Below are 25,531 nucleotides of genomic sequence, written 5' to 3'. Positions count from 1 at the left end.
ACACATGGATCTCTTCTTAATGGGGCCAATATGTTTAGGATCAGGAATGAGTGCTACATGGTGTTTTTAGATGATTTGAACTTTTTAATTTGGGGTGTGATGTGTTATCATTTTCAAAACATGGTGTAAGCCCCTCAAGTTTTTTTAATGGAATGGTGGGATAGAAATATTTTAAATAATTAGATAAATGTTAATACAATGTATACACTTAGAATTAAGTGTATACTATGTAGACACTTAGAATTTTTTCACGGGAGGTTCCAGAGGATGCAGCAACTGAGCATTTGCAGGGCTGCCAAGACCTAGGACCCACCATCCCACTAAAACTCATATTTGCAGGGGTCACCCAAGCAGACTGAAGGCAGAGTATGAGAATTCTCATTCTGCCTGCCCCTGCCTCTTGCAAAATCTTAATGCCTACCCTGGAGAATTTTCTCAAAGGAATTGCAATCTCGGCATAGACACCCTTTTGAGCAACTGTAACTGAACTGACTTTATTTACAGTGGGGATAGATGCTTTTAAAGCGTTAGATATGAAGACATTACAGCCTGCAATATTAAATGGGCATAAAATGTTACTTTAGCAAGGGAAGCTATTTTGAGGACATGTGCTGCTAAAAGAGATGTGCATAAAACATTTGCAATGTTCCAAGAGGGATAGATAGATAAATAGTCCTATTTTTTATTCTTTTTATGGGAAATAAAAGCAAAGCACACCAGTCTTTAAGCTGTTTGAAAGGGCTTCGGCAAATTCCTTGATATGGGCAAGTGTTTGCATCTGGTGCAAACAACTGGTTTGAACCATATTGTATTCCCAGGTGACATGGCCTGGATGATGGAGGTTTAGAGCTGAAAATGACTGCCATTCTTTAGAGCAGCTTTGTGTTCAAAAAACAAACAAACAAAAAACAGGGGAGCAATTTCCAGGTTCAGAACAGGGAAAGGTTCTTATTTCCATTTTCATTTTATACCATGGGTAAACAGAGCCAGCTTAATGTCTCTTAAAGCAGAGCTGAGTGCATTTGGGCAGCACAGGTGCAAGCAAACAAATAGCTATTTCAGAGCACCCAAAATACTTGGGCATGCCCAATGTTTGTTTGTTTGTTTGTTTTTACCCCCTCCCCCATGCCCCCAGTGGATTCCCTCCCTGCATAATTAATTTGAGGGATTCATTGCCATAACAAGTACCAGTGATTGCTGTTAGTCAATGGAAGCTTTTTCCTTTTTAACATTCCCCCTCCTGCGGCAACTCCAGCAAAGTAGATTATTACCTTGTCGTGGTGCTGGAGCTTGAGCACCTCAATGACGCCATGAGCTAAATCGTGAAGGGACACCCAAGACGGGAAGGTCAGACTAAGAGAGGTCAGACTAAATATGATCCCTGGGGAAGGTAACAGCAACCCACCGCAGTACTCTTGCCATGAAAACTAAATGGATCAGTACAATCAGAGATATGTCGGTATACCATCAGAGAATGGGGCTCCCAGGTCAGAAGATGGTCAAAATGCTACTGGGGAGGAACAGAGGATAAGTTCAACTAGCCCCAGATGTGATGACGCAGCTAGCTCAAAGCTGAAAGGACAGCTAGGGGTGACGGTGCTGTTGGTGAATGACGAATCTGATATTCTAAAGATCAACACACCATAGGAACCTGGAATGTAAGAACTATGAACCAGGGCAAATTGGATGTGGTTATTGGGGAGATGGCAAGATTAAATATAGACATTTTGGGTTTCAGTGAACTGAAATGGACTGGAATGGGCCACTTCAGATCAGATGACCACCAGATCTACTACTGTGGACAAGAGGACCACAGAAGAAATGGAGTAGCCTTCATAATTAATAATAAAGTGGCTAAAGCAGTGCTTGGATACAATCCAAAAAATTACAGAATGATCTCAATTCGAATTCAGGGTAAGCGATTTAACATCACAGTGATCCAAATATATGCCCCAACCACAGATGCTGAAGATGCAGAAGTAGATCAGTTCTATGAGGATCTGCAGCACCTACTGGATAATACACCAAAAAGAGATGTTATTTTCATTACAGGAGACTGGAATGCTAAGGTGGGTAGTCAAACGACACCTGGAATTACAGGCAAGCATGGTCTGGGAGAACAAAATGAAGTGGGACATAGGCTGATAGAATTTTGCCAAGACAACTCACTGTGCATAACAAATACTCTCTTCCAACAACCTAAAAGACTACTTTATACATGGACTTCACCAGATGGTCGACACCGAAATCAGATTGACTACATCCTTTGTAGCCAAAGGTGGTGGACATCTATACAGTTGGTAAAAACAAGACCTGGAGATGACTGTAGTTCAGATCACGAACTTCTTATTGCACAATTTAGAATCAGACTAAAGAGAATAGGGAAGACCCACAGATCAGTTAGATATGAGCTCACTAATATTCCTCATGAATATGCAGTGGAGGTGAGGAATAGATGTAAGGGACTAGATTTAGTAGATAGGGTCCTGGAAGAACTATGGGCAGAAGTTCACAACATTGTTCAGGAGGCGGCAACAAAAAACATTCCAAAGAAAAAGAAAACCAAGAAGACAAGATGTCTGTCTGCTGAGACACTGGAAGTAGCCCAAGAAAGAAGGAAAGCAAAAGGCAAAAGTGAAAGGGGGAGATATGCCCAATTAAATGCAAAATTCCAGAGGTTAACCAGAAGAGATAAGGAATTATTTTTAAACAAGCAATGCGCAGAAGTGGAAGAAGATAATAGAATAAGAAGGAGTAGAGACCTCTTCCAGAAAATTAGAAACATTGGAGGTAAATTCCAGGCAAAAATGGGTATGATCAAAAACAAAGATGGCAAGGACCTAACAGAAGCAGAAGAGATCAAGAAAAGGTGGCAAGAATATACGGAAGATCTGTATAGGAAGGATAATAACATCGGGGATAGATTTGATGATGTGGTCAGTGAGTTAGAGCCAGGCATCCTGAAGAGTGAGGTTGAACGGGCCTTAAGAAGCATTGCTAATAACAAGGCAGCAGGAGACGACAGTATCCCAGCTGAACTGTTTAAAATCTTGCAAGATGATGCTGTCAAGGTGATGCATGCCATATGCCAGCAAATTTGGAAAACACAAGAATGGCCACCAGATTGGAAAAAATCAACTTATATCACCATACCAAAAAAGGGAAACACTAAAGAATTTCAAACTATCGAACAGTGGCAGTGACTTATTTCACATGCCAGTAAGGTAATGCTCAAGATCTTGCAAGGTAGACTCCAGCAATTCATGGAACAAGCCAGATGTACAAGCTGGGTTTAGAAAAGGCAGAGTAACTAGAGACCAAATTGCCAATATCCGCTGGATAATGGAGAAAGCCAGGGAGTTTCAGAAAAACATCTATTGCTGTTTTATTGACTACTCTAAAGCCTTTGACTGTGTGGATCATAACAAATTGTGGCAAGTTCTTGGTGGTGTGGGGATACCAAATCATCTTGTCTGCCTCCTGAGGAATCTGTATAATGACCAAGTAGCAACGGTAAGAACAGACCACGGAACAACGGACTGGTTTAAGATTGGGAAAGGAGTACAGCAGGGTTGTATACTCTCACCCTACCTATTCAACCTGTATGCAGAACACATCATGTGATGTGCTGGGCTTGATGAAGCCAAGGCTGGAGTTAAAATCGCTGGGAGAAACATTAACAATCTCAGATATGCAGATGATACCACTTTGATGGCTGAAAGCGAGGAGGAGCTGAGGAACATTATGACGAAGGTGAAAGAAGAAAGTGCAAAAGCTGGGTTGCAGTTAAACCTAAAAAACCCCAAGATTATGGCAACCAGCTTGATTGATAACTGGCAAATAGAGGGAGAAAACATGGAGGCAGTGACAGACTTTGTATTTCTAGGCACAAAGATTACTGCAGATGCTGACTGCAGCCAGGAAATCAGAAGATGTTTACTTCTTGGGAGGAGAGCAATGACAAATCTTGATAAAATAGTTAAGAGCAGAGACATCAGTCTGACAACAAGATGGATGGATGATATTCTGGAGGTGACGGACTCGACCTTGGGGGAACTGGGGGTGGCGATGGCCGACAGGAAGCTCTGGCACATGCTGGTCCATGAAGTCATGAAGAGTCGGAAGTGACTGAACGAATAAACAACAACAAGAACTCCTGCGGCAGCAGAGTTAAACAAAATTGTGTACAAAAATGCATACACTTGAAATACTGCACATATTTTTAAAAGATTGTTCAAAAGTGCTTTGTTCAATGGAAAAATTGATTGCAAAAATGCATACGTTTGAAAAAAATACATACAAAAATTTATATTATGAAAAATGTACACAAAAATACATACAGATTTTCATGCAGTCTAAACAAAATTGCAGTCCAATGCAGAAGTGGGATGGAATAGTCATGAAAAAATGAGAACTTAAGTGAAACGAACCAAGCTTTACTAGGGATGTACGAATCCCTTACTTGGTTCTGGTCAGGGCAACCGCTGGGGGTGGGGAGGCGATCCGTTCCTCCCCCCAGAATCCTCGATGGCGGGGGGAGGCAATCTGGTCCTCCTTCCCAGAATCCTGCCTGGATGACTCTGTTCCGCGGCCATGCCGCAGAGCCACCAGCTGGGGAGATCCGCAGCAGGGCCTCCAGCCGCTGTCGGGCTGGTGTGGACGCAAATGGTGTCCTGCGTAGGGGACACCATTTGCATTCCTACGGTAGCCCGTGATAGGCTACGTAAATATTTACGTAGCCTATCACGGCTAAAGCAGGGACGCAAATGGCGTCCGCTATGCCATTTGCGCCCCTGCTCTTTGCCGTGATAGGCTATGTAAGTATTTACGTAGCCTATCACGGTAAAGGCAGCCACGCAAATGGCAGCCGCTACGCCATTTGCGTGGCCACCTTTACTGTGATAGGCTGCGTAAATACTTACATAGCCTATCACGGCAAAGAGCAGGGGAGCAAATGGCGTAGCAGCCGCCATTTGCGCCCCTGCTCTTAGTCGTGATAAGCTATGTAAGTATTTACATAGCCTATCACGGCTGCCTGCAAGCACGCAAATGGTGGCCACTACGACGGCTGCCATTTCCGGCCGCAGCAGCTTGGCAGCAGCTGGCCAGGAGACGAGCTACAGCCACCACCACATCCCCTCCAGGTAAGCTCCGTCCCGGGGGGATTCTGCTGGGGGGCGGGGGCAGGAGGCCATTCCGCCACGGATTCCAGGGGGCCGGATTCTAAAGAATCCAGCCTCACTGGAGTCCATGGCGGAATTCTCTGACATCCCTAAGCTTTACAGATTTGCCCTTCCCTACTTGAGGCAGACAATCCCACTGTTGAATTTATTTATTTAAGATGATTTTTAGGCTGCCTTCAAGGGTCAACCCCTCTGAAGGTGGTCAACACCTCTTACCATTAAGAAGTTTTGCTCCGAGACTTCTGCTTGCCTATCCCTGTTATAGTAGGCCTTTGGGGATAACTAGTCTGGACCTGTGAAAATATGACATATGGATACTATTTTTGTTGTTGTGGTTGTCTTTTGTTGTTGTGGTTTTGATATTTTTACAATTATAATATTGATGATTTAATTATATTTTTAACCTTTGTACACTTGTATTTATAGGTTTTAATTGTATATGTTTTAATGTTGTAAAGCCGCCTTGAGTCCCAGTATTGGGAAAAAGGCGGGATATAAATAAATATAATAAATAAATCATAAATAGTTTTATCTACATGTCAGGAATGAACAGAATCTGGCTTTTATCAGATGCCTGAACAGATATGAAAAAGGAGATGTGACCTTCCCCTGCTATGTCTATTAGACAAATATTCTATGAAAGTTAAGAACATAAGATGATCCCTGCTAGATTCGATCCAGCATCCTCCTTTCCGCAGTGGACAACCAGATGCCTTTGGGAAGCCCACAAGTAGGACATGACAGCAATAGCCACCTTCTGCTTTGGTTCTCTAGCTACTGGTATTCAGAGGTAGGGATGTATGACCCCCCTCAATGTCTGGTCCAGGGGGGTCCACCGTGGAGCTATTCGGGCTGCTTGGGGCCCTGCGGGTTCCTCCAGAGCCCTGCTGTGTCCGCTGAAGTTGGCAGAGCAGCTCTCCAGCTTTCTAAAAGACGCAATACACTAATGGCGGCTGCCATTAGCCTATTGAAGGAAAATTACTGCTGTAAATGGCGTATTTTACGCCATTTGTGGCTGTAAAGCACTTACTTTTGCCTAAATTGCTGCTGTGTATGGCTGTATTTAGATAAAGTAAGTGTGTTATGGCTGCAAATGGCGTACAATATGACTTTTATGGCTGTAATTTTCCTGCGACAAGCTAATGGCTGCCGCCATTAGCGTATCACGTTTTTTAGAAAGCTGGAGAGCCGCCCTGCAGGAACTCTTCCAGAAGGGGAGGTGAGTGCAGCTGGTCTGCTGCGGACTCTGGAGGTTGGATGCTTTGGAATCCAGCCTCATTTGCGTCCGAGGCAGATTTCCTCAGCATCCCTATTCAGAGGCAAATTGCCTCTGAACCTGGATGTTACATATAGCCACCATGATGATCAGTGCCGGCTCCAGGTTTTTGAGGGCGCTTGGGCAAGAAAACATGAATGGGCCCCTCCTTCAGTGAGTCTACCTTCCTACCACCATTGTCACCAGCATCTATTGCTCTCTCTCATCATTGCTACTTCTTGCTTGCGTGGCAGACCAAGATCAAGTGAGCAAGTCGGCAGGGGCAGCATCTGATCCTCCTTCCCACAACCACCATAGTCTGGGTTAGAGTGAGAGGCAGGTGAACAAGCAGGTTGCAATGGGAAAGAGGAGGAGCCAGTCCAGAGGGTTGTTGTCAGTGGGCCCCCACTGGGGTGTGGGCCCCTGGCAGGTGCACAACCATGCCGACCCTTGACACCAGCCCTGATAACCGATAAGGCCTTATCAATTGGTCTTATAACTGATAGCCTTACCAAGTTATTCAGAGGCAGTGATGTCCCATTGTGTTTAAATACCTGTGATCTGTTTTGGCAGTGCGATCACAAGCTAACTTCTGCCATGGGGCACTTTTCATAATATGAAGGTATGAGCAAGCAGGAAATTAAATATTCCATGTACTTGTCTAGGTAACATTATATTAGGGCGCAATCCTATGTATGTTTAGGCAGAAAAACATCCTACAACTCCCAGGGGAATGCTGGGAGTTGTAGGATGTTTTTCTGTCTAAACATGCATAGGATTGTGCCTTTAAAGGTTGGAATAGGCAATAAATCTTTGAACACAGATGGATACTTGGAGATCTCCCCCCCCCCAGCTTTTATTCCCGGGGGTAATGTCTGAAGAAAATTACAGAAAACCTTCCTTGTTTTAATCATGATACAGGTTTGTCTCCCCCCCACACACTTTTTTTCTTTTCTGTTATCCAAATACGATTAAAGGAAATGCTTATTCCACTTGCTCTGTTGATAAAAGCATCCATTATGAAGAAAGGCAAGAGGGAGCTGCATTTACTGCCTGCACACTTTCCCATCAATAATCTTGCCGCAAGTGGGTTGGTTAACTACCGAAAGTGCTTACAAGTTATTTTAATTTTTTTATTTTATTTAAAGGAGCAGATTGTGTGGAAAGGAAAAAATTAGCAATCTGGATAATGTAATGGAGTCCTTTGGGGGTATTACTGTTCAATTAACTGAATTAATTCCAGGAACACCCCTTTCCTAATAGGGTTATTAGATTTGAAAAATGGCTCTGAAAGTTATACTTTAGTGGGCCACAGGAATGCGCGTTGGGATCAGGTGCTCTCCCAGAGAGGACACAGAAATTAAAATGTTTTAACCTTTAAAGCCTAGACCAGCTTTCCCAAACCTGATGCCCTCCAGTTGTGCTGGACCATAATACCCATAATCCCTCACCATTGGCTATGTTGGCTAGGGCTGATGGGAGTTGTAGGCTAAAACATCTGGAGGGCCAAAAATTGTCCACCCCTGCTCTGGTTCTTGTGCCCCCATCCTTCTGATGATGTGAAACATAGGACAAAGCCTTCTCAACACTGGTACCAGATTTGTGGGACTCCCTTCCTACGGAGATTCATCCCACTTCATTATGATGGGCTTTTCAGACAACTTTTGGGGCTCGTCCACCACTTGATACATTAAGTGATTCTTTATTCATTTATTACATTTACATCCTACGATTCCTCCAAGGAACTCATGATGGGAAGTACATGGTTCTTTCCACCACCACCCTATTTTATCTTCTCAACAACCCTCTAAGTTAAGCTGAGAAGGCACTCGACTGGCCCAAAGCCACAATGAGCTTCTTGGCTAGTCGAACACTCTAGCCATTACACCACACTACTTCCATTGAATCTGCAGCTTACTCTGGTCCTTTTTGCAGTGCAGTTTGTTTTAAGTTATTTTGGGATTTTTTATCTCACATTGTAGCTTTAATTTGTTTGCTTGCGTTCCTGTTTGCTTCCTTGTGAATCCACAGATCAAAAGATGGGATACAGATTAAAACATCAACAGGAATCTCCACACATAAATGCCAGTGCCAATAGGTCCTGGGCATGTGATCCATACACCATGTGATCCATACACCATGAAAAAGGGAAGGGCAAATTACGTGAGAGAGGTGTACCTGTATAGGCATTGATACACAAACGCCCCAATTCACACTGAAGAAAAACAAAATCATCTGGGAGGTCACAGTACAATATCCTATCTGTGTGTTCAGGTCAACATCTGAGGCCTTGTCAAGCTCTTGCCCTTGAAATGAGATGGGTTGGCATGCAAATCATGGCCATTTTGGTTGTGGCCCCACAGGTTTGGAATGCCTACCTGAGGGATGCCTCAGTCACTGCCCACCTTTTTCTGAGTGGGGAAAACTTGGGGTTGGATCCAGGATCTGCCTTCTGAGAGGAAGGGCTTTACTTGTGGAAAGTCCCTCTACCTAATTTTGGGGGAAGCCCCCCCCCCCGCTCACCCCATTCTGCAAGGTCCCCTGACTCTCTGTGTGGCATTTTTAAGGGTTTGGAGGGGCTGCCATGGGAAGGAGGGGGGCAGGGAAGTCCACTTCCACCAGAGTAATTTATCCAGCTGAAATCTGGGCCCAACCCTTGATTGTTTAGGAAAACCTCTGACAGTAAATGAAATCTTATGCTGCTGCTATTTACAGCTATGTTTTTAATGTGGTGCATGGCTGTTTTGGAAGAGGCTGTTTTGTACATGTTTCTTTTGTGTCGTATTGCTTTTTTTGAGTATTGTTTGGTCTCTTGGCGCTCTCAGTCGCTTTTGATAGACCATGGTATCCTTCCGAAGTGGCTGTCTGGATTGGGAGCTGGGGGGACTGTTTTACAGTGGTTCCGTTCCTGCTTGGATAGTTACTTTCAGAAGGTGGTGCTGGGAGATTATGGGCATCTCTACACCAGCCTAAAATCCTGCATTTAAAATGGGGCTTTCTGCTTCCATTTTAAATGCAGAATCACGACGACTTCCTTTTTCACGTGCTTCCTTTCCCCCCACCCCTTTCCCCTTCCTTCTTCCTGTATCTGCGCCTTCCATTATCTTTCATTGATCTCGCTCCTCTTCCTGCTTTTTCTTCTTTGCATGGAGGGAACTCAAGTGGAACACAACAGGGTAATTTGATAGCTCATGATGTGTGATCTATTTAAAAATGGAACAAAGGGCATTTAGTGCAGGAGACCCATTGGTTGTTCATGGCGTCATGTAAAGAGCCTGCAAACTTCCGTGAAGGAGCCATCTCAATCTCAGGATAAAAGCTCTGTGTGAAGGAGCCCTATTTCTCTGTACAATGGCATTTACATCATGGGGTTCTGCAGGGTTCAATTTTATCCCCCATGTTATTTAAAATCTATATGAAACCTCTCAGGAAGGGTATCTGGAGATGTAGACTGATGAACCGATGACAGCCGCTCTGCCTTTCCTTTTCATCAAACCCAGATGAGGCAGTGGATGCCTGAATCCGTGGCTGAGCAGGGTAATGGACTAGATGAGAGCCAACAAGCTGAAGCTCCATCCAGACAGTGCCAGGCAAAGGCTTTTCTTCCCTCCCAGGCATTGAAAGGCACAATCCTATGCATGGTTAGATAGAAAAATGTCCTATAACTCCCAGCATTCCCCAGCCAGCATAGCTGGGAACTGTATGATTTTTTTAATGTCTAACCATGCATAGGATTGTGCCCTTAGAGACCTAGCTGTAGATTTTGGGGGGCTTTTTCCCCCATTCCTGTGCTATTTGTAGTTTTGCATTGTGTTGTATTCTTTTTGATATTTGTTTGTATTTTATATTTTTAATGGTTGCTATGGCGTTCTAGTCTTTTAATGGTTTGTAACCTTCCCAGAGAACATTGGTTAAGATTAGATTAATTACAAGAATAGAAATGTAATAAATAAATAATCTGTTTGTAAACTGCGTGGAGGTCCTCTGGAACTGAAAAGGTAGTGGTGTGAAATAACAACAACGACAACTCTCTTGTTGAGTTTGCATTCTTGCCATAACAATTTCATATTCCTAATTCATGGGCAATTCTTCTCACAGAACTCAGTGGCAAAGCGCAAGAGCCCGTGAATGTGTATAAGCACTTCTAATATTTCTGTGGGCCAGGTTGCTTTAGACATGCAGTGTTTCCATGAACTGGCTCAAAAGATGCTGGTATGGGTCAAGGGTAATGCCTAGCATCAAGGGTAAGCAAGGCCGGGCACCTGTTGAGGGCCCACAGCCCAGCAGGGGCTCCCTGGACTTGCTTCTCTTCTTCACCATCGCATCCTGGTTGTTCACCTGCCTCTCATTGTCTCTCAAGACAATGGAGGCTATGAGAAGGAGGAGCAGGAGATGCCACTGCCTCCTTGCTCACCGGCTCTCTGCCTGTCAAAGCAAGTGGCAAGAAAGAGGATAAGGAAGAAGATATTGGGACCACAATATCTGACAGCATGCCTCTCCCAAAATGAACCTACCCATATGCTAAGTTCAGCATCAAAGGTCTTCCTCCAAGTGCCTCCTCCAGGGCAAGCTCAGAAGGCAGCAATGAGGGAGAGGGCCTTCTCAGTGGTGGCCCCCAATCTGTGGAACAAGCCCACCAATGAGGTCTGCCTGGCACCAACATTATTATCTTTTCGGCGCCAGGTTTATTATTAAATTTATTCATTATTAAATTTATTAATCACCCATCTGGCTGGTCACCCAGCCACTCTGGGTGATGTACAACATATAATAAAACAGTTTAAAACAATAAAATTCTACAATAAAAACATTTTCTAAAATACCCTAACCCACCCCAAATGCCTGCCTGAACAACCACGTTTTTAATGCGCAGCGGAAGCTCATTAAAGACGGGGCATGATGGAGTTCCTTAGGGAGGGAGTTCCACAGAGTGGGGGCCACCACAGAAAAGGCCCTCTCCCTCATCCCCACCAGTCTAGCTGTCCTGGCTGATGGGAGAGAGAAGGCCATCCGAGGCGGATCTTGTTAAGCAGCCTGTCTGGTGTTGCTGGAGGCGCTCCTTAAGGTTAAGACCTATCTCTTTTCCCAGGCATTTGGCAGCACATGATGAGTTTTAATCGGTCCCAGATATGTCCTTAGTTATGACCGACTGTTCAATTGCTTTTTGTTATATGTTGCTTGTGTATATTGTCTGTATGCCTTTATGGCTTATAGACTTTGTATATTGTATTTAATGTTTAACTTTTGTAAACCGCCCAGAGAGCTTCGGCTATGGAGCAGTATAGAAATGTAATAACAATAGCAGCTGACGACAATGGCAGTGAGAAGGCAGATTGACACTGAGGAGTCTTGCCCAAGGGCCCTCAGAAACTTGGAGCTGGCACTGGGTACCCCCATGTGAACTGAGGCATTCCTGTGAGGACCATATCTCTGGGGTGCTAGTTCACACAAACAGGGCCTCCACAGGAAGGCAGCTGCCAGCGTGATCACATCACTCCAGTGCTGAAGGAGTTGCACTGGTTACCACTTGCTTTCTGGGCCAAATTCAAGGTGTTGGTTTTGACTTTTAAAACCCTATACAGTTCCGGCCCAGCCTATCTCAAGGAGCACCTCCAGCAGCACCAGACAGGCCGCTCAACAAGATCAGCCTTGGATGGCCTTCTCTCTGTCCCATCAGCCAGGACAGCTGGGCTGGTGAGGACGAGGGAGAGGGCCTTCTCTGTGGTGGGTTCCCCCACTCTGTGGCACTCCCTCCCTAGGGAACTCCACCATGCCCCCTCTTCAATGAGCTTCCTCCATGCATGAAAAACGTGGTTGTTCAGGCAGGCATTTGGGGTGGGTTAAGGTATTTTTAGAAATGCGATGTTTTAATGTGAAATTTTATTGTTTTAAACTGTTGTATTATTGTACATCGCCCAGAGTGGCCAGGGGACTGGTCAGATGGGCGATTAAGAAATTTAATTAATTAATTAATTAATTAAATAAATAAATCCCAGCTGCAAGCGGACCACTAATCCCACATGCTCCCAAGATGCTTGTGTGGGGGATATGCACCAAATGTGTGAACCAGCCCTACGGGTGGCTTCAGTCATGCAGCCTGATGTTCGGGCTCTGTGTGGGGTAAAGAAGTAGGTGGAGGCTGCAGGAATTCACATCCATGTGTGCTGCCACCTGAATGATGCCACATCCAAGCCGGACATTGTGCATACTGTGTGCACAAATAACTGCCCCCGCCCGAGATCTTTCCTGCCTGCGCGTAAATGGGTGCATGTGTTTCCATGGTCTGCGCCTGCTCCCTGCCCTGCTTAGGATGCCATTGCTAGGCCCAATGTCAGGAACGGCCTTACTGCTGGAGGCCCCGATTTCGGTGCGGCTGTGAATTCATTCTGGGTTTCACTCAGAACCAGCCAGCTTCAGCACCTTGGATAGCTCCTTTAGAGTTCTGCCTGGCTCTGACTGAAACCCAGAGTGTATTCTCATCCCCACCAAAATCGGAGCCCCCAGCCTCCACTGGGCCCTATAATTGTCAAACCACCCTGCAGAATACGTCAATGGCGCTATTGCGGTTTGAGAACTGCAGGTGCTATTCTGTTGCAAAGGCCTCTCGTGACAGAGGTCCCCTTGCCGTGAACAGCTGCATGACATCATCGCTGAAGGTTCTGATGAGGGAAAACTGCCCCTGTTGATTCCCTCCCACTCCCAGGCAACTCTTAAAGGCACAGGACATTTTGTCAGGGAAGGAGTCAGCAACCCTGTGAAAAAGGTCTCTTAACAACTCTAACAAAGCTGCAGACATTTGTCCCGGTATCCATCAGCCTGTGCTATATGCCATGATAATATGCAACTTTAAAAATCAGCAATTCAAAGAATGGACGGTGAAAGAGTTGGCAACTGCATACACAAATCTCACTGTAATCTTTAAAAATAAATAAATTAATGTTTCAAACCAAACTGTCTGCTTTCTCATTTTCACAGCATCTAACACGTACCTTGAGAAAATCAGTAATTAATTTTCAGCAACCCTATAAACAATTGTTTCTACCCTCCCCACCACTCCATGCTTTCAGACAAGCAATAGGTCTCAACAGCCATGCTCTGATTTTTCCACATATCGAACATTCTCTCCTATATGCAGTGCTGATCCTACGTTATAGCCAATGCTAAAAAAATCAACAGTCACAATGGGGATCCAAAGGCTACACACTTAAAGCACATATGCAAGTAGGCCTGGGGGAGCAGGTCCTTTGGCAAGTTCCACTTTTGACAGCAGCCCCTCACCTGAACCTTGAAGGCTCCCCAACCTTCAGAGGTTTGAACCTTGAGGGTCTCCCAGCCTTCAGAAGCCATGTTAGAGGAGCTACAGTGGAAGGGATGGACTGCATGTAAACCCCTGGTGTGCAAGGAGAGTGTCTCGTAGGCAGCCTTTTGGAGCCCTGCCAATGAACGCAACCACAAGAACATAAGAAGAGCCATGCTGGATCAGACCAAAGGTCCACCTAGTCCAACATTCTGTTCATGCATTGGCCAGCCAGCTGCCTGAGGAAAACCCACAAGTAGGACATGAGTGCATTAGCACACTCCCACCATGTTCCCCAGCAACTAGTGTGCATAGATATACTGCCTCTGATATTGGAAGAAGCATACTGGAGGACCAATAGCCATTGATAGCCTTCTCTTCCAGGAATTTGTCCAATCACCTTTTAAAGCCATTCAAATTTGTGGCCATCACTGCATCTTGTGGTAGCAAATTCCATAGTTTAACTCTGCACTGTGTGAAGAAGTCTTTCCTTTTACCTATCCTAAATCTCCCGCCAATCAGTTTCATGGGATGACCTTGGCTTCTAGTATTATGTCTCCCTATCCACTTTCTTCACACTGTGCATTATTTTGTACACCTCTATCATGCCGCCCTTTTAACTTTCCTTTTTTCCTCTAAGCTAAACAGTCCCAGTGGGGAACATGCTCTCTGGTTCCTCTTCTCTCTGTTAGTTAAATAAGGGCCCAGGGTGTATTGAAACAGTAAGCAGTGCAAAGGAAGAAATGAAAAAAAAAGAGAGTGCCCAACTGAACAAGCTACTAGGCAAGTGAGTCACTTGACCATGACAGTTTTCATCTTACATGCTCTTTTTTTGGTTTTGGTGTTGTTGTTTTTCCCTGATGCATCAAATAACAGCCTTGCCGATTACTCTTGACTAAGGTACCCGATTGTGGTGACATTGAGGCTGACCTTGGAGTCACCTCCCCCGCTGCCGCACTCTCCTTTGTCGTACCACCATTTGTTTTTCAATTTGTCCAAGAGGCCTTGCTCATTCAGTTTTAATACTGCCAGGTTAACAGCATTTCTTGAAACGATAAAACATAACTCGTAAGAATAATGCAAAGATGCTCGGTTAAAAGTCGTTCAAACGTATAAAGGAAGGAGGACAAATTGGCCAGAAAGAAAGAGAGGGGGGGAAAAATTTGTTTCGTTTTTTTTTGGCTGCTGCTGTTTTGGTTGCTGTTTTTTCCACAGGGGAGGTGGAGCTATAGAGAACGTGTTTGTTACAGCAAATAACGGGGTGAAATATTGGAAGGTGGCATGGAGGATATATAAACATTTGCTCAAAAAACGGAAGTGTGCGGGATGGGGAAATTGTCTTTTGAGGAAAAAAAAAGAAGTAGAAGAAGAAGAAGAAGAAGAAGAAGAAGAAGAAGAAGAAGAAAAGGCAACGAGAACCCTACGTCATGCAATTAACACTCGTCACGTATGGCGGGTTTTAAACTTGGGCTTTTACCATTTAAATTGAAAAAAGCCACTGGACTGTAAAATTAAAAACACACACACACAGCAACAAACAATCAGGAAGGGCAACACGGAAAGAACATTTAGGGAAAAAAATGGATGCATTAAAGTCAATGAAACCATAATTTACCGTCTTATTTCACTCCATGGAATACTGAAAGATTTTTTTTTGAAAACTTTTTAAGTTTACCTCAAATCCACAAGAAAGAAAAAGACAACACAATACATCAGGGTAGGTGGAATACTATAACAACATGGATATTGTTATATTATTCCACCCACCTTAATGCTGAGCCTTTGGGAGTTGCTACACCATAGCCTTTGGAATCCAGGTTCCCACCAACTTTCATTGTGTCACAGGGCTTTCGTTGTTCAATGTACTCATTCATGGTCGATTCGAGCAGGAAGGCAAACTTCCCCTTTGATTTCCTCACGCGGGCTACCCCGTCAGCCGTTGTTTTGGCAAACACGGATGGTTCTGCCGACTTCATGTATGACCACATTTTCTCATAGACAGCTATTTTGGATCTCTAAGGCAGGGGAGAGAAAGAAAAGGAGGGAAAGGTTAACAACAGGTTGGCACTCAGCGAAGTCAAGTGGAAATGAATGGAGATTGGATCTGAAGAGTCAGCTGAAGACTGAGGATCTGATCCATGTGCAGGCAATAGGACATGAAGGTGCATGAGGCTGGGACCTGAATGATCCTACACAGGCTTTGCCAGTGTCTGGACTGGAGACAGGCTGAGAAGAAAGATGAGGTATACATGAATGATAAATGAAAGCACAGGTCATGATGGGTGGCTACTAAGAAGAGGGCCTTTTCTGCTGTGGCACCCCGGTTGTGGAATGAGCTTCCCAGAGAGGCTCGCCTGGTGCCTACATTGTGCTCTTTTCAGCACCAAGTGAAGACCTTTTTATTCTCCCAGGCATTTTAGTGTTTCAGTTTCTGTTTTCAATCTGGTATTGTATTTAAAATCTTCAGTGTCCTCAAGCAGGACTGGACCTCAGGGACTCTCCCTTCCAGTCACCCTGGCCATGGGAGAAAACATGGCCTCCTCTTACCCATGCTCTGGGCAGGCCCAGAAAGGATGGCACAAACTCCTTAGCAGGGTTATATCATCATGCCTCCTAAATTCAATAAAACCCAAACTGGGTGCCAAGAGAGAACTGCTAACAAGTCTCAATAAATAAGTTTTGTTTTTTTTTAAATAGAAGTCTCTCATGAGCCCCACAGAATATGTGTCTTTTGCATCTCTGGTAGAGCTCAAAAGACATTTTTCTGAGAATATTTCTGAGAGTTTTCTTTTAAGCCTAGTCCCCCCCACACCGAAGAAAAAGAAGGCCACGTCAGAATTTTCTCCGAATATTCCCCATCAGTTTTTGTGTGTAGAGGCTGCCATTCCCTCCCACCCACTGGTGGATGCAAAATGGTGGCTAGATGCTACTGTGTGCACACACACTCACATGCAGGCTTTATGAACAAAGAAAGAAGTTGTGCTTTTGGCAATGCTAGTGGTGAGTCCCGCCCTTGACAAACTTCCCCTCTGGAGAAATTAGGTGAAATGGTTCCCTCTCTCCGAATTGCCCACAAACAGGGTGGAGAATTGAGAGAGGCCATTTGCCCATAGCTCTAGCTCTGATGATTTGTCACTCTGATTTTGCCTCCTTTTGCTGGATGTGGGTAATTCTTTCTGACACATCTCTGCAGCAGTGTTATCTGCCCTCAGAGGAGTCTTGCCAAGTACAGGGACTTACACAGAGAGACAGGAGTGGGCCTCACTCTGGTGGCACACTCTAAAAGTAAACTGTTTTCAGTGTAAGTGGGAAATGTGCCTCCTGCTTTAATCGACAGGCTGTGGGGAGAGTTTGGGAAACACTACTCTCATTTGTTAGCTCCAATCAGTGTTGTCATTTTAAAATTCTGGTAGGGCTTCTGTGTTCTTAACAGTAATCAGCAAGTGAAACTCTCCACTCTGCAATTTCTGAATCCCTGTGCCAGGAAAAAAGGAGTCGGGATGTCACATTCCATTTTGTGGGGATGCAAACCACAGGAGAACAGTTTGCCTGATGATGCACAGCAGGGAAGATGCACTCAGGATTATAAAAACTGTATTAAACATTAAGCAATGGTTTTAGCAATGCACAGTGTTGTCGCAATTTGCAAAAAATCAAGCATCTAGGGCATTGTGAATCCAATGGATCATCCTTCAACACCGGAAGAGGCATGGGCAGTGGGGGAAGAAGCCATCAGTACATGCTTTCCAACTCAGGGAATGGTCTGGTTGACTCCACTTTGGATATGGAGGTCACAAGGGGGGCTTCCTGCTTTAGACACTGTTGCCACACTCCCAAACAAGCCAGGAATTAGAAACCAAGAACCAGGGCCTGCCCAAGACATTTTGATGCTAAGGCAAATAACAAGATGGTGCCCTCTCCCATTCCATGTCCAAAAGCTGACTGGAATGTTTCTTCAATGCTGACAATGGAACAGCATCATCTGCTGCAAGTGAAGGCAGCAGGTTAGCTTAGGGGGCACAGGGCAGACAGCTTGGCATACAGCTCTCTCCTCCAACACCTTGCCGCCGCTGCCTCCCAGCATCTGTCACCTGAGGCAACCGCCTCACAATAGTAGGGCTGGCCCTGCCAAGAACAAACTTTGGCTTCAGATTCTGGCTTGTTAGGAGAGTGACAAACCAGGGATCCCAGTTCGGACATTATGCTAAACAATTTGTGTGATTTGCGTGTGAAAAGATTTGTGTCTGAGCTCCAGTTCTGATACTGAAAATTACTGAGCATGTGCTCAGACTGAGGCACCTTGTCGTACAATTCCATGTCCACCTTCCTGAGCCACTGTTTTGCAGCTGGGTCCAGTTAGTGAACCTTGGGGCTCTCGTGGAAAGTTCCCTGAAGCGCAAAGTCTGCCCACTCCTGCCTTAGCTGAAGCGTGAGATGCATCCAGTTAAAGAAGAAATGAATACGCCTTCTCAGGTTCAAAGCACTGGATTCTGTGGTTAGCAAGTCATGTTTCCACAATTTTGCAGAGTGAAATGACATCCCTGATTTGACTGCCTTTACTGGACAATGGAACCAATTACCTTGGGAGGTGGTGGGCTCTGGAGGCATTCAAGACAAGGCTGGTGGACAGCCATCTGTCAAGGACGCTTTGACTTGGATTCCTGCACTGAGCAGGGGGTTGGACATGATGGCCCCTTCCATCCCCACTATTCTATGATTCTATTATTCTAATGACTGCTGTAGCCTTGGGGCCAACAATTAGAGAAAGGATGCCTTTGCCTTTGGTCCTCTGGGCATATCACTTAGCCTCGAAGCTCTTAACGCTCTATGCTGTATGAAGTTCTCATCTCAGTGCACTCTTGTAATGCTCTCAGGAGCAAATGATTTTTTGTTGTTGTTCTCATTCCCTCCAGTAAGAACAAGAGACTATACAGAATAATAAAAGTTCCAGTGGATGAGAAAAAAGAAGATATTCCATATCTTACTCACTAGTGCTTGCAAATTCATGTCATTTCAGGTCAGCTCCCAAACAGAAAATGGCCTGCATTGTCATGAGCATGAGAGCTATCATTGAAGAAATCTTAGTTGATTAATTGTATGAACTTCAACACTGATTAATCAACCCACAGTGCAATTATCTGCACATGTATGCAGGAGTCAGTCTCAGTATACAGTGAGATTTAGGGTGCTTCTAGCTGGATAGCTGCTGGTGCTACCAATAGAGAAATTGGGAAGATTTCACCTTTTCCTCCCCAATGATTTTTTTGTGGAAAGGAATAAACCATGGGAAAACATGGGAGGGTTGTAAGTAGAAGATGGCATCATGCACCTTCCCACTGTAAAATGCTGTGAATGAGGCAGGCCGATTGCAGGATAAAAGCTTCATCAGGAAGCACCCTTAGTCCCACATAAGTGTGTATGGTAGTCTCCCCCAACCTCGTGTCCTCCAGATGATTTGGAGTACAAACCCCATCAGTCCCACCCAGCAGGGCAAATGATTGGGGATGATGGGTATTGTGGTCCAGACCAACTGGAGGGCACTAGTTTGGGCATATGCCAGTGTATAGGACTGCATGCAGCTGAAGTCTGTGTATGAATAAAGCCAATGCTACCGAATGCAAACAAACACTGAAAGAACCACTGCCTGTTATGCAAGCCAGTCTGCTAATTAAGATTAAGCAGCTCATTAAGAGGCTCTCCTTTGTGTCCTCCCAAAAACTGAAATGTGCTGGTGGAGATGTGGGAGAGATCTAGGCTCTGGAGCTCCCTGTCTAGGAAGGCACATCTTAGTCCATTTCTCTGATTGTTCGCCATCTAGTGAAGGGCTTCCACTGAAATGATGGGCTTTTCTACACAAGGCATTTATCATGCACTCATCATTCCCTGCTCATGGTTATTTACGGGTTCTTTAGACAACATCTCATGTTTCGCTTCTGTGTCTAACCAGCACTTTTGGTAAGTTTTTTTTAGAGCAGGGAAAATGTGGCATTTAATTATGAAAGTGAAAGGAGGCATGATTTCCTCTTGTATTTGCAGTATTCTGCTGTACCACAGTGCCACCTAGAGGTTGTGTAGCAGAAAAGCAGGAAAAGAAAAGCTCCTCGTGTAGTGCTCTGATCTCAATTCAGTGATGAAACCATAAGTAGATAGAGCAGATTAACAGCCAATTAACAGCCTAGTCTAGAAAACCTAGACATCATTTTAATTAGTTCCCTGGAAAATGGGTTTTATTCTGCTTTTAATCTGCTGCTCTCTCCTGTTTGATTATATATATATATATTCATCATGATATCTTAATACTTTTTCTTAAGAAAAAAATAGTAAGACAACTTGAGCATTTTTTTAACATAAAGGTGGGGTATAAATATTTGTATGCTGTTATTTTAATTTGAAGATTTCTATGCCACCTTTTGGAAAAACTCTTGGGGTGGTGGACAATAAAGGGACAAAAACAGCCAATTTATAAAATGATTTAGAAAACACTACAAAAGGAAGGAAACGGCAGCAATTAAAACAAAGTCAGAAAAATTGAGAAAATGGATAACACCATTATTAGTAGTAGTCGTCGTCGTCGCCATCTTAATAAAATCTATGCATTGCATCCCACTGCAAAAAGCACTCTCAAAGTGCCCACATAATCAAGACAATCTACTCTACATGCCAAACACTCAGACAAATAAAAAGGGTTTTCACCTAGCACTGAAACAACATGAATGTTGGCATCACAGCTCTGAGGAGGTGTCTGAATGCCATTAAAAGGTCTTCTCCCATCACTGTTTGCTTACCTTCAAATAGTGGTGGTGTGGTGGGTGGGGGAACACAGAGGAAGGTCTCAAAAGATGACTGCAGAATTTGGGGAGACTTGTGTGGTAGAAGGCAGTCCTTCGAGTATTTATTTTAATAAATATAGATAATAAATGTTCTTTGTTTTTAGATGTGCTGTAGCAGACACCATTTTAAAAAAGGCAGTCCTTAATGTCATCTCGTCTAAGAAAGCACATATCACACAAGGTTTTTTGAAACCTATATATCTGTTTTAAAAGTATCTGCCACTATCCAGTAAATCAGGGACACCTTGTGAATTGATCAAGAAGGTATTTAATCAAATGGATAGGGAGACATTTTTCTCCTTCTCTCATAATACTAGAACCCGAGGTCATCCCATGAAGCTGATTGGTGGGAGATTCAGGACAGATAAAAGGAAGGACTTCTTCACACAGAGCAGGATTAAACTATGGAATTCATTTCCAGAAGATGTCATAATGGCCACCAATTTGGATAACTTTAATGGGAGACTGGACAATTTTATGGAAAATAAGGCTATTGATGGCTACTAGTCCTGATGGCTATATGCTACCTCCAGTACCTGAGGCAGTATGCCTAAGTACACCAATTGCTGGGGGAAATGGGTGGGAGGGTGCTGTTGGTCTCATGTCCTGCTTGTGGGTTTCCTGTGGGCAGCTGGTTGGCTACTGTGTGAACAGAATGCTGGACTAGATGGACCCTTGGTCTGATCCAGCAGGGCTCTTCTTAAATTCGAATCCATGGTTGGGAAACTTGTTGCCCTCCAGATATTGTTGGACTTCAACTCCCTTCAGCACTACCCAGCATGGCCAATGATCAGGGATGGTGGGAACTGTAGTCCAAAACATCCCAAGGGCCAGAGGTGCCCCAGTCCTGAATTAATCTAACTGTTCCATTGACTACACATTGCATCCCTATTTATTTATTTCTTAAATTTATGCATCACTTCCCACTGCAAAAAGCAGTCATAGAGTGATGTACACAGACAAATGCAGAAATTCATAATTCATATAACAGAAAAAAATCTCCAAATCAGTATAAACCATAATCAGCACAATAATGCAAACAGAAAGAAACACTATAAAAACATAATCTAAATTGATACAGTGCAAAAATTGTTCATCCGCAATACAGAAAATTTCTTCCCCACCCCCATTCCACAGCCTAGAATAAACACCACAAAAGCAGTCTACAACAACTGGGCCAGAACTAATGTCCAAATTAGAAGCTATAAATTGTCTTCTAACAAGCACCTATTCATGTGACATAGCAGAGTTACATAAAGTGGTACAGTAAGTTGTGGGGAATGTGGAAGAGAAAAGAATAGGGAACCCCAGCTGTCTCACTCTCAAGCAATGTCATTATTGTTATTGTGTAGTTGTTTTCCCAAAAGTAGAACACTGAAGCAGGGAGTGATTGCTTTCCCTGGGGCACTGGCTGCTTTGCTCCACTGATACATTCCTCGCTCCCAAGTTAATCCATTCACTGATAACTCTGCTGTGGTTCCATTATGGGTTTGCAGTTCACGTGTCTCTCCCTGACCTGCCCAAAGTCAATCTCGCAATTCACGTCTGTCTGCAGCCCAGTATTCATGACACTGTGAGCTAGGGACTGTTACATTGCATGTGCTCGTGGGTGTGTTGCAAATCTCAATTGGCGGTCAAGTGAAGCAGGGGGATGATTTGCAGGATATAAGTCAAAAGGGACTAATCCCCCCACCCTCTGAATCCAGAGATTCGCTACAAAGATAAAGGATTGCAGTGCCTTTAGGCGAAGGCGGGTCCTGATTTAATCCAAACTACTGTTCAAACAACTTCCTCTCATGGCCTCCTACTCTTAATTGCCATAATGATGTGGTCTCCTTCTTAATTCACTTATAAAGACCTCAGAACATTTAATTAGAGTGATTCACATTAAACAGTTCCTCCTATAGTTGTCGTGTAAGGCGCTACAGATGATAGAGCCCCCGAGCTCTTGCTTGCTAGTTTGCAGGTGAAAAAAGTGGAATTTCCAGTTGATAACAGCAGCACTGCATCCCCTTCGTTCTCTCCAATGCATGATGACGGCCAGTGTGTGTAATGGTTAGAGAATGGACATTGGACTTCACGGTCCGTCCAGAGTCCCAAAGCCCCCTTCCCATTTCTCCCACCCGCTGATTAGCGGCAGTTTTCCTGGCTCTTGTGTGTGTGTTTTTCCCCCATTGTAAAATGTTGAAATGCCTCTCCTAAGGTAGGGCTGAGTTACTGGCAGTAACAGCTTTAAGCTACAATATGCCGGTGATTTTGGTATTTTTGCCCCACCCTTTTTTGCCTTTGGCCCCACCCCCTGCTGGAATACAGCCCCTGAGAGCTTCTCTGAAATGGAATTTGGCCCTCATGCCAGAATAAATATCTTCATCTTTAAGGTGCCACAAGATTCCCCCTTGTTTTCTTCTTCACACTAATGCTGTGCCGTTTTTTTCGACCATTCCCATTCAATTTGATAGAAAAGAAATTGCTTTCAAAAAGAAATTCAAAGGAGAAAAAATGTCGGAGAAATTCTCATGGGTTGGGTTTGGGGTTCTTGGGTTTACCTTTCTTGAGGTGGCTGAGGAGTGTGCATGAGTGTCCTGTCTGTCATTCTACAGTCATCTCTGTGGCAGCCTGTAGCCTGCTTGGCTTCCTGCCCTTCAGTTAAAGCCATCATGAGAAGACGTCATGAGGCAATTCCTCCCATAAGGCTTTTTCAGTTCAGGAAGTGCAGGTGGCCTGGGAGTAGGGATGTCAGAGAAATCTGCTGCAGATTCAAATGAGGCTGGATTCTTTGGAATCTGGCCTCAGGAATCCATAGCAGATCGGGACCATTTACCTCTGCTCCAGGAGGACTGGAGGCAGAATGGCACTCGGCTGCTCCTTCCAGCCAGAGCCATTCGCCTCCTCCCTGTCTCTGCCGATTGCCTTTAAAAAAAAGTCTTTTCTTATTTTTTAAGGCGATTGGGAGGATGTGCCCATAGACTTATATGCAAATAGAGTCATGAATCTTGCATATAAGCCTATGGACACGCAGACTTATACGCAAGATTTATTACTCTATTTACGTACAAGTCTATGGGCTCATCCGCCCAATTGTTATTTTTTTTAAGACTTTTTTTTAAAAAAGGCAATTGGCAGGGACAGGGAGGAGGCGAACGGCTCTGGCTGGCAGGAGGGAAGGTAAGTGCCCCCAAGCCAGTCCCCCCCCCCAAATCCAAGTGGAGTGGAATCTCTCTGGAGGATTCCAGGGGGGAGGAACGGATCACCTCCCCATCCACGGATTCCCCACCGGAACAGACGGTGGGGAATCCGTACACCCCTACCTGGGAGGCTTCAGAGCAATAGAAAGATGTGTACTAGAGAGAGAAAACACATGCAGCATCCCAGGCCACCTCACAGTGATTAGGTAAGCTCAAAAATGCCACCAGAAGAAATTCAAAATTCTGCCTCAGAAAAGTGGAAGCCTCAACACAGTTGATGCTGTTGCCACCCTTAGGAAAAAAAGAAAGAAGCTGTGCTACAGCCCCTGCCAATAGTGAACCTCTCTGTGAGAAACTGTTGGAGAATTTCTGCTCCCCTAGGAGAAATTCAGTGAAATTGTCTCCCCAGTTTATCTGCTCACAACTAGGCTGGAGAATGTTGAGAGGCCACTTGTGCACAGCTCTACTCCACACAGAGCCTTTATCCTGCTATTGACATTGGTTACTCATGGAAGTTTGCAGGTCCTTTAGATGATGTCGTCAACCACCAGGGCATCTCCTGCACTATATGACCGTTATTCCATTTTTTTTAAAAGATTGGAGATAATGCGCTATCAAATTACCGCGCCTGAGTTCCACTTGAGTTCCCTCTGTGAAAAGCGGAAAATCCACAATAAGAGGAGCTAGACCACAGCTCCATCTAGCGGCTGTATAGTGAAATGTATAGAAGACACAGATAAGAGGGGAGAAGGAGGGGGAAAGGGGAGGGGGGAAAGGAAGCACGTGTAAACGGCATCCATAGTGATCCTGCATTTAAAATGGAAGCAGAAAGCCCCATTTTAAATGCTGGATTTTAGGCTGGTGTAGAGATGCTGTAACACGACTACCTCTCTGGAAATTGTATGAATTTAATTTAATGTGGAATGTAGCCCTAACGCTTTGTACCTCTGGCTTCATGACTACAGGTGGGTTTTGGGAAGGGATTTCTGTACAGTCAGCTTCTTACATGAGCATCACTAGCAGCTGGTCAGGTTCAATAAATGCCAGTGTGGTGTAGTGGCTAGAGTGTTGGACAGGAGATCTGAGTTCTAGTCCCCGTTCGGCCATGGAAGCCCACTGTGTGACTCTGGGCCAGTCACAGGGTCACAGCCCAACCTACCTCACAGGGTTGTTGTTGTGAAAATAAATTGGAGAGGAGGAGGATTATGTATGCTGCCTTGAATTCCTTAAAGAGGAAAAAAGGTGGGATATAAATGTAATAAATAAATACCAAATGAATAGTTGGGCAGTGATTTATGTTTCAAAATGCTTAGGCATGGACTTTGGATTTAATGCACCCCAATTTATGTCACCCAACTAACTGGTTGCAAAGGTCACTTTGATCTACTGGAATCCTACAAACCAATTCAAGAGCAACACTAGAAAGTTGGGTTGTTGTTGTTGTTTTAGTGCCAACTGATTAAATCTCCCCCTTGACGATCCTGATGGTTATGATTGTTTGAAACTTTAATTGAACACATTAGAAACAGTTGGTTCCTCTAAGCCAAAAAGCAACGTGTTCCAGTTTTAGTCATTGCTTTCTGTGACCTTTGGCATGTTGAAAGAAACAAGGAGATGAACATTTTAGCATCAAGGGCTTACATTAAAAATGATAATACATTTCCAAAGCATGATTATTCTTTTCATTTTCAGTCCCATTGGGACAAAAGCTCTCTGAAAATTGACACATGCTATTGATCACTGTTTATAGCATGCCACCTTCAGAAGCGTTGTATTGCTGC

At 44.3% G+C, this 25,531-nt stretch overlaps 1 protein-coding gene across 1 annotated transcript in view; it reads right to left on the bottom strand.

Annotated features, from left to right (window-relative positions):
• Nucleotides 1–25,531, bottom strand: part of GRIA3 (glutamate ionotropic receptor AMPA type subunit 3) — a 250,980-nt gene that overhangs the window by 32,825 nt on the left and 192,624 nt on the right. The window contains exon 13 of the mRNA XM_084813794.1: nucleotides 15,503–15,750. Within this exon, the coding sequence (XP_084669920.1) occupies nucleotides 15,503–15,750 (248 nt within the window). The remainder of the gene's footprint in view (nucleotides 1–15,502; nucleotides 15,751–25,531) is intronic.

The sequence above is a fragment of the Heloderma suspectum genome, chromosome 9 (assembly GCF_057233095.1).
Source record: "Heloderma suspectum isolate Gila_16-S chromosome 9, 16-S_ref, whole genome shotgun sequence".
Taxonomy (NCBI): domain Eukaryota; kingdom Metazoa; phylum Chordata; class Lepidosauria; order Squamata; family Helodermatidae; genus Heloderma; species Heloderma suspectum.
The sequence above is the reverse complement of the archived record's forward strand: the minus strand, read 5'-3'. Positions and strand labels throughout refer to the sequence as shown.